Here is a 12,798-nt window from a genome sequence, read left to right as displayed (position 1 = left end):
GCTCCTGTCTCTGCACCCTCCTTCAGGCTCCCTGCAAGTGGCCAAAACCACAGTGTAAGGCAATCCTTCTACCCTTGACCCCTTCCTTCGCACAGCGAGCAGTGGCTTTTTTTATCTCCGGATGATGAAGTACAGCCTTCAGCTGGGGGGCATTTAAGACGCAGAACCCTTGGCTGGTCCCCAGCCACAGCTGTAGGATCTAGAGGCAGACCTTGACAGGCTCGGAGGGGAAGGAGGGTAGAGCCAGAAGAAGCCCAGGCAACAGCAGCAGTGGCCACAGGACCGCGCCCCTGCCTCTCCCCACTGACTGGACACCATGCTTCTGGCGACATTCAAGCTATGTGCTGGGAGCTCCTACAGACACTTGCACAACATGAAGGGTGAGCTCCCCGGCCTCTGGGGTGGCCCCGTGCTGACCCAGAGCACTCAGGCAGTGTGGTTGTGTGCGACTGGGAGTGGGGAAGGGAGCCGGCTGCTCAGGGGCTGATCCCACTTGTGCCTCCTGTTGGGGGGAACCTACACAGGTCTCTTTCCTTCTGGACCACCCTGTTTCCCAGGAACAGTTGGGCTGGATTCTAAGACATCTGTGTCCCTCCCGGATTCTGTCACTTTTGCCCTTCTGTCACTTCTCCAGGGCTCCAATCTTTCCTGAGCTCTTCCTGACTTTGCCTGGATCGGCACCAAGGGTACCGTGAAGGACTGAGCCACAGTGCAGGGGTGGGAGTGAGCCTTGAGTCCAGCAAGCAGTGCTGGGAAGCCCGAGACATGGGCAGGGGGGTGGGGGGTGCAGAGAAGAGCAAAGTGAAGAGAGAAAGTGGAAAGCTGGAAGTCTGATTAGATTGTACAACGAGGAGACAGAACTGGTTACCCAAGTGTGATTTTATAGAGCTAATCGAGACCTAGGGTCATCTGAGTCAGTCCCCTGCAGTTGTTGAAGGGCGCACAAACCAACCTCAAGTGCTTCCCAATTACACCGGGTGGAACCGGCTTCTGTTTCCATGGAAGCTGTGCTTGGAAGCCCTGCGCCAGCCCTAGACCAGCAAGCTCACCGTGCTCAACCCCAGGGGCAGATTGAGCAGTTACTCCTGCAAAGGAGCCCAGCTGCTGACAGCGACACAGACTACAGGGCATGGGGGGTCTTAGATTCTCCTCCTGCAGCAGATTTTTTCTAGTTAGACAAAGCTTCTCTCTCTTTCGAGAAGAAAAGGAAACTTCAGCCGGCTCCGGTAAAACCCCGCGTCCAGGCAGGATGAGGCCTGGCCAGCCCAGCCCAGAGGGAAGATTGACTCTGGCCCCAAGACGCAGCCTGGCTGCCTCCCTGCCAGCCTGGACAGGGAGATGACCTGGCGCTAATTTAGGTCCCCACTAGGGATCTGTGTTCCTGAGCAAGTCACCTCCCTCTCCCAGTGTTTCCTCATCTGTGGCAAGGGACCCAGTGGTCCCTCTCTAAGGGCGTTTCTAGATCCTAAGCAACAGTTTCCTCCCTTCTCTGCAGGGCTGAGGCAGCATGCTGTGCTGGCCCTTGGCCAGGAGCTGAACCGGAGGGCACTGGGCGGCCCGACCCCGGGTGCGTGGATCAGCCAGGTTCGGCGCCGGAGCTCTCTGCTTGGTAAGTGCTGAGGCTTCAGGCTTGTGCCAGCCAGTGGCAAATTCCCTCCAGCACCCCCTTCCCCCTAACCCTAAGCTGGCCTTTCTCACTCACTTTGAGAGTTCCTGGAGTTCCTCAAGGCCAGACCCCCTGTTGGCTGCAGCTTTGTGTCTAACTTCGCTGGCAGGCTGGACCCTCTGGCTTTGGCCTTGGCTCTTCAGAGGAATAAGCAGATCCAGATGGAAGGGATGGAAGCGGTGGGTGGGGGAGGCCAGGGAAGCGGGAGCAAGCTAGGTCTCTCCTTGGCTGTGTACAGGTTCACGGCTGGAAGACACCCTCTACAGCGACCAGGAGCTGGCCTATATCCGGCAGGGCGAGGAGGCCATGCAGAAGGCCCTGGGCATCCTCAGCAACCAGGAGGGCTGGAAGAAGGAGAATCAGCAGGTAAGTGTGGGCCTGGAGGAACCCACGTTCCTCACTGTTCCGCTGCCATCCTGAAGGCCTCAGGACTCCTTTCTCATGCAGCGGGTGGTTTTAATCTGAAAGTTCTCCTTTCCCAAGAATACATCCTCAGATACTCCCTTGGCCCATCAGAGACAACCTGGAGACTCGAGTTTGGGAAACACTGTTCCGGGATCCTTCGTTACCCTCCAAACACATTGTACACCCCATCTGGCAGAGACCATGCAGTGGGAGTTCTGCGTGCGTTAGAGGCCTGCGCCAGCCCGGGTCAGAAGTGCTGGGGCCGGGACATGGTGTAGCGGCTGATCAACCTGCAGGGCTGCTCTGGGTTCAGCCACAAAGGAGCTGCACGAGAATACAGATGGTCCGAGGCCTTCTGGGTTTCCGGGCTCCTTAATACTACATCCTGACAGGGAACCGGTAATAGGCATGTGTTCAAGGCCAAGGGCTCTACTGCCTTCCTCCAGAGCTTCTATGCTGCCTGTTGCCCTAAGTTCAGGTAAACCCATTCCTTCAAGTTCTGAGTTAGCAGACTCCTGGTTTGGGAGTCAGGAAATCTGAGATGCAGGCCCCGCAATGGCCTGAGGCTAAGGGTCTCTGGGCCTACAGCCTTCCGTTGTAAAATGAGCTATTGGACTGAAAACCTCTTTTTTTTTTTTTTTAATTTTTATTTATTTGACAGATCACAAGCAGGCAGAGAAAGAGAGAGGGGGAGGCAAGCTCCTTGCCAAGCAGAGAGCCCGATGTGGGGCTCGACCCCAGAATCCTGGGATCATGACCTGAGACAAAGGCAGAGGCTTTAACCCACTGAGCCACCCAGGTGCCCCTGAAAACCTCTTTTAAGCTCCCACCCGACATTGGGTGTGTGTGATTAGCTGGTTGTAGAGCAGACTCTCCCACTCCCAGGTTTGTCTCGCTCAGCAGCTTTGTGCTTCTGAGTCAAGCAGAGCCTTTTCAGTTGGACCTACCCACGCCCATCAAAACTTACCACCAAGAAAAGAAGGTCCAGAAGCAGGCAGGTTACCTCTCAAGGCTTCAGCAGATGTTCAAGGCTCGCAGCAAGAAAGATTAAGTCTTAATCAGAAGTGCTGTTAGGCTTCTTCATGCTTAGCTCAGACTTCTTGCCTGCCTTGCCCATCTGTGGGCCCTAAGTGAGAGATATTTTTCTCTGACCTTTATCCTGAACTTCCTCTTTTGTCCCTGACAGCCGAATGGGGACAAAGTGCTGAGTAAAGTGGTCCCAGATGTGGGCAAGGTGTTCCGGCTGGAGGTGGTGGTGGACCAGCCCATGGAGAGGCTCTATGAAGAGCTCGTGGAACGCATGGAGGCAATGGGAGAATGGAACCCGAATGTCAGGGAGATCAAGGTGAGGAGAGTCCAGATTTGGGGAGGTGGGGCAGGAACTCTGGGAGCTCAGTCAGAAAGGTATGCAAAGAAGGCAAGCTGTGAGTGGTGCCTTTGCCCCAGCACTGGCTGAGTGGTAACTCTGGCTCCCTGTGGCCTGCTAGGTCCTGCAGAAGATTGGAAAAGACACAGTCATCACCCACGAGTTGGCTGCAGAAGCAGCAGGAAACCTGGTGGGGCCCCGAGATTTCGTGAGCGTGCGTTGTGCCAAGCGCCGCGGGTCCACCTGTGTGTTGGCTGGCATGGCCACACATTTTGGGGAGATGCCCGAGCAGAAAGGTGTCATCAGGTAATACTGGCAATCCCTCTCGGAACATAGGCTTGTGGGATGCACCGCCAAGTGTGTGATGAATCCTCAGCTCCACGAAACCAGGCCTTGATCCCTACCTTCAGCTTCCTGTTACATGGAAATATTATTTTTCCATAGCAGGGGAGGAAGACAAGTTTGGCCCCACATAGCCACTTTGTTCTGAATTTCCCAGGAAATTTAAGCACCTTAATAATTTTCTAGAACACATAGGGTTGAGGTTTAGCTGGTGTGTTCAGGTACAACCCTACTGGTGATCAAAATGTAATCCATACTACTCAGAACACAGCTGCTACCCCCATTTTTCAGGGGCCCCAGCCACTGCCCTGGACACTTTCTCTGGCATCAGCAACTTAAAGGCACCACGGGAGGCTGCCAGGCTCCAGGTCCACCCAGCATGTGTTCTGATGATCTGGCAACCATGCCAACCATTACATATCACCCTTGGCAAAAAATATTTCTGAGATTGGGAAAAGGCAAGGTAATAGGGAAGTGTGGCTAGTATAACTGGTCAGCATAAAGAATTCTGCACGGTCCTCCTGACTTGACTTCTCTTCATTTGCCAGAGGTGAGCATGGTCCCACGTGCATGGTGCTCCACCCCCTGGCTGAAAGCCCCTCCAAGACCAAACTCACCTGGCTGCTCAGCATTGACCTCAAGGTGAGGGGCACAAGACGGCTCAGTATGCAGGTGGTGGGGAGGAAAACTGGCTCTCACCCTCCCACATCATCCCAAAAGGAACGGGAAAAACCCTCTTCCATTTTTTAGATAGGCTGTTGGAGGGAAGAGGCTTGAGTAATGGCCTGTTATTCCATCATCTCAAAAGCCTGTAATAGCTCCTCCCTTTTACCTCTTGTGTCACATTTCAACTCTGCAGTTACCAATTTGGAAAGAAGAAACTTAGGCCCCACAAGATACGGTCACTAGCTCAGGGTCACACAGCTGGGATGAGAGCAGTTCTGTGCTTCTTACACAGTCGGGACAGCAGAGCAGTAATGCAGTCTTCCTGGTGGACCCCAAGGTCACACCCATAAACAGAGCTGGAAGACCAAGCCCTAAGCAACTCATGTTTGTGATAGGATACAGAGGTTTCTACAGTGGAACATTACCCATGAGATGGCCCAATTCTTCTTCTTCTCTAGGGCTGGCTGCCAAAGACCATTATCAACCAGGTCTTATCACAGACCCAGGTGGATTTTGCCAACCACCTGCGCAAGCACCTAGAGTCCAGCCCTGCTCCTGAAGCCAGGTGTTAAGGACCAGCCTGCTTCTTCCAACTGTCCCTAGCTGCACTGGCTTGCATGCTCATCGGGAAGATCTCTGCTAGAAGCCTACAAGTCTGTCTAAGATCTTCATCTGGGACTGTGGGATGGGGTGGGAGTGTATTTACAGTAGGATACTGGGACTCTGGTCAAATTTTACAACCAAGAAAATGGGGACAAGGCTTTTAAGAGAAAGAGCTTTCTAACTTCATTCGGTGATTAGCTGCGAAATGAAGGTTAAGGGACCCCAAATATTTGTAAGACTTCTTTCTGGGCCCTTACACTTCTATTTAAAAACATCTTTAAAATGGTACTGATACAGGGTGTGAGGGTGCTAAACACAAGGACTGGGGCCTTATGTTTTATGGGCTCATGAGCTCCATTCCTCATAGGCCACGTGTGTGGATGCAGCAGGGTTTGACAAAAGGGACTCCAGCAACCCTCTGCTCCTCTACCAAATAAGTAGCAAGCAGCACCAAAGAAGAGCAACTCCCCACAGCAGGTGCCTTTGAGAAATGTAGTCTAAGTTTTCTTGATTGAAAAAATGCAGAAAACTAATTAATCCCATTCTCCTACTTCTTCCATGAGCACCAGTCAGAATAAACAATCATAACTGACACAAAAACTTCAGTCTGTACCTATTTGTTTAAAAATTCTCTTTAAAAAAATCATTCTAGTAAACTGCAACTTTTTGATAAAGGAGTCCTGGACAAAGGTTTTTTTTTTTTTTTTAAGATGTTATTTATTTATTTGAAAGAGAGACAGAGAGAGCACAGGTCAGGGAGAGGGGCATAGGAAGAAGGGAGGACAGAGGGACACCTGGGTGGCTCAGTCAGTTAAGTGTCTGTCTTCAGCTCAGGTCATGATCCCAGGGTCCTGGGATGGAGTCCCACATCGGGCTCCCTGCTCAGCAGGGAGCCTGCTTCTTCCTCTGCCTGCTGCTCTGCCTACCTGTGCTCTCCATCTCTCTGTCATAAATAAATAAAATCTTAAAAAAAAAAAAAAACGACAGGGCAGGACCAAATATGAGAGAATGAATGACGAAGTTGACTAGAAACAAATCTTATTATTTTCCCTGAAGAGAATGTTGAGATCTAAAAAGGGAACTGAATCTTTAGTTCAGAGCTAATTATATCAGCTTCCAGCCTGGTTCAGGGCTGCCACTTTCTGCCATTAACAGGTCAGTGTTTTACAATTTCCGGAGGAGATGGCTGAAAAGAGGTGCTATGGTGATAGCCAATTCCCCTTCCAAGATTCAGAGAACTTATGCTTTAAAAATATAAACTGGGATGGGATTATTTTGCTAATGTGTGTAGGGAAGGTGCAAAACCAACCCTTACCACTTGAAGCTTTTCCATTCTGGTTCTAATAGCATTGATGATTTAAAGCATTTGGAAATAGAGCCCTAGCTTATTTATTAAAGAGTTTAGCAGGAGTGGGAGTGCTGATATTTATTGAGCTATTAAAATTTTACAGCTCAGAAAAGCATTTTTTGTTATTTATTCTGATTGTTTCCTAGAGTGATCTATTTTTAGCATAGATGACATTATTGTTGGGGTGCCTGGGTGGCTCAGTCGGTTAAGCGTCTGCCTTTGGCTCAGGTCGTGTTCCCAGGGTCCTGGGATCAAGTCCCACATTGGGCTCCCTGCTCCACGGGAAGCCTGCTTCTCCCTCTGCTTGTGTTCCTGCTCTCTCTCTCTTTGTCAAATAAATAAAAATAAAACTCACACACACAATTATTGTTTATCTATCTGGGAGCTTCAGAATGAGAGGGCATAGTTGTAGAAGTATTTCTAGAACAGAATTATCATCCACTCCCAGCTAAGAGAAAATGATTGTTTAAAGATGTTTAAAGATGTCTGAAGCAATATACACTCTGGTTTCAGAAAAGAACAGACTGAAAGCAAAACAATGGCATTTTACCACAAACCAGTGAAGTTTTGAGCTTGATTATGATTTGCCTTCTTCAAACCAAGCAACTGTGTCTTTGAGGGGACTGGGAGATGTTTTCCAACTTGTTTAATTTTACATTGGAATAAAATTAAGTTGTCAGTGATGATCTGCTTAGAGGTCTCCATGAAGAGTGGGGATTCTATGAGCTCTCCAAACGAACCTTGAAACATACGTACTTTTAAATACAAATGGGCAAAATCATTACTTCTGCAACCTCTGATTTATGAAAATCCGATGTACAAAAATTTTATCATTTAAATGGAGAGTGGGTGTACAAGTAACATGTGGTAATTTATATTACAAAGAATTTACCTCCAGCTTCCTCTAATGAACACTACCCTCAGCTGAAAACTAGAGCTACAATACAACCCAGGAATCACACTACTGGGTAATTACTCTAAAGATACAAATGTAGTGCTCTGAAGGGGCACATGCACCTGAATGTTCATAGCAGCAATGTCCACAATAGCCAAACCATGGAAAGAACCTAGATGTCCATCAACAGATGAATGGATAAAGAAGAGGTGGTATATATATACAATGGAATATTATGCAGCCATAAAAAGAAATGAAATCTTGCCATTTGCAACGATATGGATGGAACTAGAGGGTATTATGCTGAGCGAAATAAGTCAATTAGAGAAAGACATATTTCATAGGATCTCTGATATGAGGATTTTGAGAGGCAGGGTTGGGGGCTGTGGAGGGTAGGGAGGGAAAAACGAAACAAGATGGGATCGAGAGGGAGACAGACCGTAAGAGACTCTCAATCTCACAAAACAAACTGAGGGTTGCTGGGAGGTGGGGGTGGGGTAGGAATAGGGTGGCTGGGTGATGGACATTGGGGAGGGTATGTGCTATGGTGAGTGCTGTGAAATATGTAAGCCTGATGATTCACAGACCTGTACCCCAGGGGCAACTAATACATTTTATGTTAATAAAAAGTGATTAAGGAAAAAAAAAAAAGAACACTACCCTCATTCTCTGAGTTCTTCAAACTCTGATCATCCAGCTTTATAACCAAGTCTGCCCTTTAAGACCAGCCAGGAATGAATAGGTAGGTGTCCAGCGGTGACAGACTGAGTCTTTAGCCTACGATCATACTGACTCTGTTAGGTCTGTGAAAAAAACGCAAAATGGCCAAAACAGCCTGGATGATTCGTTAGGAGACAATTAGTCAAAGCTACCGTGTTTTTTTTGGTTTCTAATAGTTATGTCACCATACAGTACCATATATTAATTTTTGATGTAGTGTTCCATGATTCGTTGTTTGTGCATAACACCCAGTGCTCCATGCAATCCATGCCCACCTTAATACCCATCACCGGGCTAACCCATCCCCCACCCCCTCCCCTTGAAAATCCTATTTCTTGGAGTCCATAGTCTCTCATGGTTTTCCTCCCACCCCGATATCCCCCCCTTCATTTTCCCCTTCCTTCTTCTAATATCCTCCTTGCTATTCCTCATGTTCCACAAATAAGTGAAACCATATGATAATTGACATTCTCTTAGCATAATCTCCTCCAGCCCCAACCATGTTAATGGAAAAGTTGGGGATTCATCCTTTCTGATGGCTGAGTAATATTCCATTGTATATATGGACCAAAAATTTTTTTAAAGATTTATTGATTTGACAGACAGAGATCACAAGTAGGCAGAGAGAGAGGAGGAAGCAGGCTCCCTGCTGGGCAGAGAACCCGATGCGGGACTCGATCCCAGGACCCTGAGATCATGACCTGAGCAGAAGGCAGAGGCTTAACCCACTGAGCCACCGAGGTGCCCCCCATTAACCCTTTTAAACTCTTGTTCACCTCTTTGAGATTCCGATTTCACAGGATAAAGACCATAGTTGGGTTGGCTGGAAAGACTGGAAGCAGAAGAGGGCTTGGGATCGAGTCAGAAATGTGCCTGTCTTCCCAGTTCTGACTACCATTCCTCAGACTGCCTACCTTGCTACCCCAGTCCCAAGAGGAATCCAATGTGAAAGGGAAGCAAAGTGCCACACACACTTGAAGACCAGTTTTATTTGGGAAGAATTTCTAATTGTTAAAGCTGCAAGCAAGTTTTTTTTTTCCACAATTACAGTTCTACAGACCTAGTAGTTCCAGAGACCCCAGTGTTCAAAAATATTTCAAAATGAATAAAAACCCACATCAAAAGGAAAGACCTTCTAGATCTGGAATGTAGAGCCACAGATTTCAGGTGTTCTCAGATTCAAGCCAATTACTTCCTTGGAAATCAGATAGGATGAACTCAACATTACAAAAAAAAAAAAAAAAAAAAGAAATGTCTTTAAATAAGTTAGGTACTTGGACAAGATTATTCATTCGGTAGAAAATACAGCAAGGTATCAAGTCCCAGTTGGTGGGATACATTGTACAGCACCAGTTTCACAGGGAGCGCATGGGATCCAAGGGTCAGCAGCTGCTGGCATATGGCACACAAAATAGAAGCAGTCACCAGAAGTGGGCAAAGTGTTGCAGGGCAGGCAGTCTCTGCCAGTCTCACCCCTACTTTTCACTTGCTAACAGGAGAGGCTCTGTGCTGCGGTATCTTTGGGAGAATGTTTGCAATAGTTAAAAAAAAACAAAAAAACAGATCCCCCCTCCCCAATTTATTCCCCAGAAAGTCCACAGCTGCAAAGAAAGAGGGACCTGGTCAGGGTTCCCATGGCGGACTGCGCCTCCCATCCACCTCTGTTTCCACATGATATAAGACATCAGCCAGAGTATGTTCTACCACAGCGCCCCAGCCCATGTCACTCATCTGTGGGAAGAACAAGAAACAGAAATGAGGTGATGAGAACAGTGACAACGAGAAGTAACAGAGATACTGAGCTTGCGTCGTGACTGTTACTCACTGGGCGGTAAGTGAGATCCTTTGGAGGATACTTGAAGCATGGTCCAAAGTTAATGGAAACCTGTGACAGTTCAATTCAAACAGACATGAAAACACAGAAGAAAAGAGTGAAAAAGTTTAACGTGACACAGGAACTTTTAAAATGTAGCTATGACATTCAGGGTGTAGTGGAACAAATGAAACAGATTACCACTGCTAAAAGTGGTCAACACCCTAATGTGCATCGAAAATTAGATAACTAAAATAGACTTTTGTTGAGTTCTATTTATAACCTAAAGATTTCCTTTTTCTACATAAGTGGTGGTTACTGAGAGACTAAAAATACATGGAAACTTCCAGATATTACCTTTTCAAACCACTTAAAACAACCACAAAAACCTAAAAGGATCTGATGAGAGTCCCCTTCGTACTGGATCATATTAAAAACAAAACAAAACAGAAACAGCACAGTGTATGAAGTAACCAACAGTACTAGCCAATGGTGGTGGGTCACCATGATCTGTAACACCAAGCTGACTGATGTATGTATATACTGCATATGCCTTACACTGAACAGTAACATTCGCCACACGGTACATTCAAAAGAAAAGTATGGGGCACACTAACTGCACAATCTTGTATCTATCCAAGCAAATACTTCCTATGACACCCAACTGTTTTTGGAACTGTCACAGCAGGAACGTATTTCCATCTCATTCAGGCTATTTAGACTTCTTTCTGGAACTCCTATCAATGGCTCTTCCAACACAACCATTCACCTATTTCCTTCAAGTCGTGTTCACAGGATGAACAGAGGATACATACCGTGCAACTCTTATACAGTGAGATGGCCGGAAAATAAACCCCCTCAAAAATATCTTTGTAGGCCACACCTTGATTGACACCGTTTTTATAAAATATTATCTGAAACAAAAACCGTGGTTTTACTTCAGAATTTAACAACGGAACAAACAAACTGAAAAAGAACTCACTTGGAGAACCCTTTAGCAGTGCTGTCACCATGCTGCTAATAATGTCTTCCAAGAACAGCATGTACCTTGTGCAGCAACAACAGTGTCTTACGTTTATAGAGGACTTCCAGGTTTTTCAGAGCTTATTCACATGCACTAATCTAGTTGGTCTTCAGGATTATTTGCTTTCTGAATTCCTATACTTATACCAAACTACTACTTAAACCAAACTATTCGACTCTCTATTATTCGTAACACTGTATTTATAAAAATGAATTTTGTCCTCCCCTTCCTTGGAACCATACCCTTGTGAGCTTATTCATTTGCCCCCCCTCCCTCTCGCTTCTGTATTTCTCCTTTGAAAATCTCTTCAGATCTTCTGAGTTTCAGAATCCTCATTTTCTTTGTCCTTTCGCTTTTGAAATTATTCTAAATATTCTCTCTCAACCACTGTCTATGGACTTCAGAAAAGGCTTTTTCTGAAGTAACTTTCTCTGCCTGTTCTTCCCAGCAAGAGCGATATTCTCCCAGGCTGGATTGTCTGGTTGTGTTATCCTTAGATCTATTAACTGTTTCCCTTCACATTTTCTCCTACATTCCCTTCTATTACTGTCCCAGGATGTTTCGCAGCATTTTTATGGAAAAATGTCTCCCATTCAAAATTTTCTTCCGCCCTTTTCCTATTTTCGTCCCCTGTGGCTGGTCCAGTCATGCCAGCCTTTATTTACGCTAGGACTTTGGGCAGACGTGTTTCCATCAACCTTGGAACAGGAAGTAGGGAAAGTTCTAGAGGACCCTGAATGAACCGTGACAGCTCCTCCACCTCTGGGTCACACAGCAACATCCTCTCCTATTCCGGTGTTCCTCCCTCTGTACTTGATCCTTCCTCTGAGAAGAATAAATATCTCCGACTTGCTTCCTCAATCGCTTGTAGATTTCCTCAGTAGGCTGCTGTTTCTACCCCTTTTTCTGTAGACTGTCCCTAAAAGAACCCTGATGAGGCCTCTGAGAGCAGCAGCATGGTACCACAGGAAGAGCACAAACACAGCAGGCAGGAGAGGGAGCTCGCTCTGCTGCCCCTTTGGGCCTCATTTTCCAAACTTTTATAATTAGGAGGTTGGTCCCAATCTTCAAAGTCTTCTAGTTCTGACATTTTTATGACCATGACTCACCTCACTATGGGGAGTCTGCTTTAAGCTCTTCTCTGCTTTATCCACAAAGTCTTTTTCCTCAAAATACAAATAACTCTTGAACTTTATCAAAGCCTTGAAAACCAAGAAAGAAAGGGGAAAAAAAAGGAACATTGAAGCATCAGCTACATCATTATGAAAAAAAAAAAAAAAAGCCAGAGTCACACAAATAGCACAGAGTCCTTATGTTCTGCAACAGAAATTAAAAATCTATGTAGGGTTAGCTTTGCTAGATTTTAAACAACTATGTGGTTCTTAAAAGTACCAGATAGCACAAAGTTGTTAAACATTTCAAAAAAGGTCTTTACTAAGATTTATGAGGAAACATACATATACACACTTTCACCACAATAAAAATACCCATTAAACTAAAACTAATTCATAGTTTCTTCCCCTCAATAATCTCAGTGAAAGAAATAAGTTTACTGAGCCTAAAATCTCCTATTCTATAAAAACATTTTATAGAATAGGACAAAAACATCAAGGGCTACTTCCTTTCATCTGAGTTCCCAACCTGCTTCTCCTATAGGTGGTCTCTGGGTCATCCATTCTCTGCCGGTTCCCAAGAGCCCAACTATTCACTCCCAGGGAAATAGATGATATTATTTTTTTTTTTTAAATTTGAATCTCTTAGCACATACATACATTAAACACAATAAGAAAAAAAAAATTCAAGAGATCTACCAGAACGTAAAATGAAGAGTATCTCTCTCTCACCATGTCCCTCAACACTCAAGTTTCCCTTTGCCAAAAGCAATCTCTGTTCCAGTGTCCTTGTATATCCTTCTAGAAAGTCTAGGCATATACTAGTATCTTCAAAATT

The 12,798-nt window shown here is 46.1% G+C and overlaps 2 protein-coding genes across 4 annotated transcripts in view; one reads left to right on the top strand and one right to left on the bottom strand.

The window, feature by feature from the left end:
* Positions 1-205: 205 nt before the first annotated feature.
* On the top strand, positions 206-5,162 carry LOC111144498 (steroidogenic acute regulatory protein). The gene is made up of 7 exons (XM_022498809.1): positions 206-380; positions 1,496-1,609; positions 1,905-2,032; positions 3,258-3,416; positions 3,559-3,743; positions 4,328-4,421; positions 4,904-5,162. Exons 1-7 carry the CDS (start codon positions 317-319, stop codon positions 5,015-5,017), a joined length of 858 nt encoding a protein of 285 aa, XP_022354517.1. The 5' UTR covers positions 206-316; the 3' UTR covers positions 5,018-5,162.
* Positions 5,163-8,985: 3,823 nt separating this feature from the next.
* The window catches only part of LOC111144497 (ASH2 like histone lysine methyltransferase complex subunit), a 29,188-nt gene continuing 25,375 nt past the window's right edge, over positions 8,986-12,798 (bottom strand). For all 3 annotated transcript variants that reach the window (XM_022498806.1, XM_022498807.1, XM_022498808.1), the window contains 4 exons: positions 11,958-12,050; positions 10,640-10,738; positions 9,837-9,896; positions 8,986-9,742 (listed from right to left, as the gene is read on the bottom strand). In XM_022498806.1, coding sequence (XP_022354514.1) covers positions 9,635-9,742; positions 9,837-9,896; positions 10,640-10,738; positions 11,958-12,050 — 360 coding nt within the window. In that variant the 3' untranslated portion in view covers positions 8,986-9,634. The remainder of the gene's footprint in view (positions 9,743-9,836; positions 9,897-10,639; positions 10,739-11,957; positions 12,051-12,798) is intronic.

Source organism: Enhydra lutris, unplaced genomic scaffold (assembly GCF_002288905.1).
Source record: "Enhydra lutris kenyoni isolate GAN:26980312 unplaced genomic scaffold, ASM228890v2 scaffoldscaffold11, whole genome shotgun sequence".
NCBI lineage: Eukaryota > Metazoa > Chordata > Mammalia > Carnivora > Mustelidae > Enhydra > Enhydra lutris.
Note: the sequence above shows the minus strand (reverse complement) of the source record. Positions and strands in the feature narration are given on the sequence as shown.

What these genes read in the sequence shown, in the direction of transcription:
- LOC111144498 (XM_022498809.1), top strand. Translation starts at nt 317, where the DNA reads ATGCTTCTGGCGACATTCAAGCTATGTGCTGGGAGCTCCTACAGACAC. An exon ending in GGAAGAAGGAGAATCAGCAG is followed by an intron (nt 2,033 to 3,257) that starts GTAAGTGTGGGC and finishes TGTCCCTGACAG; the next exon opens with CCGAATGGGGACAAAGTGCT. An exon ending in GAGCAGAAAGGTGTCATCAG is followed by an intron (nt 3,744 to 4,327) that starts GTAATACTGGCA and finishes TTCATTTGCCAG; the next exon opens with AGGTGAGCATGGTCCCACGT.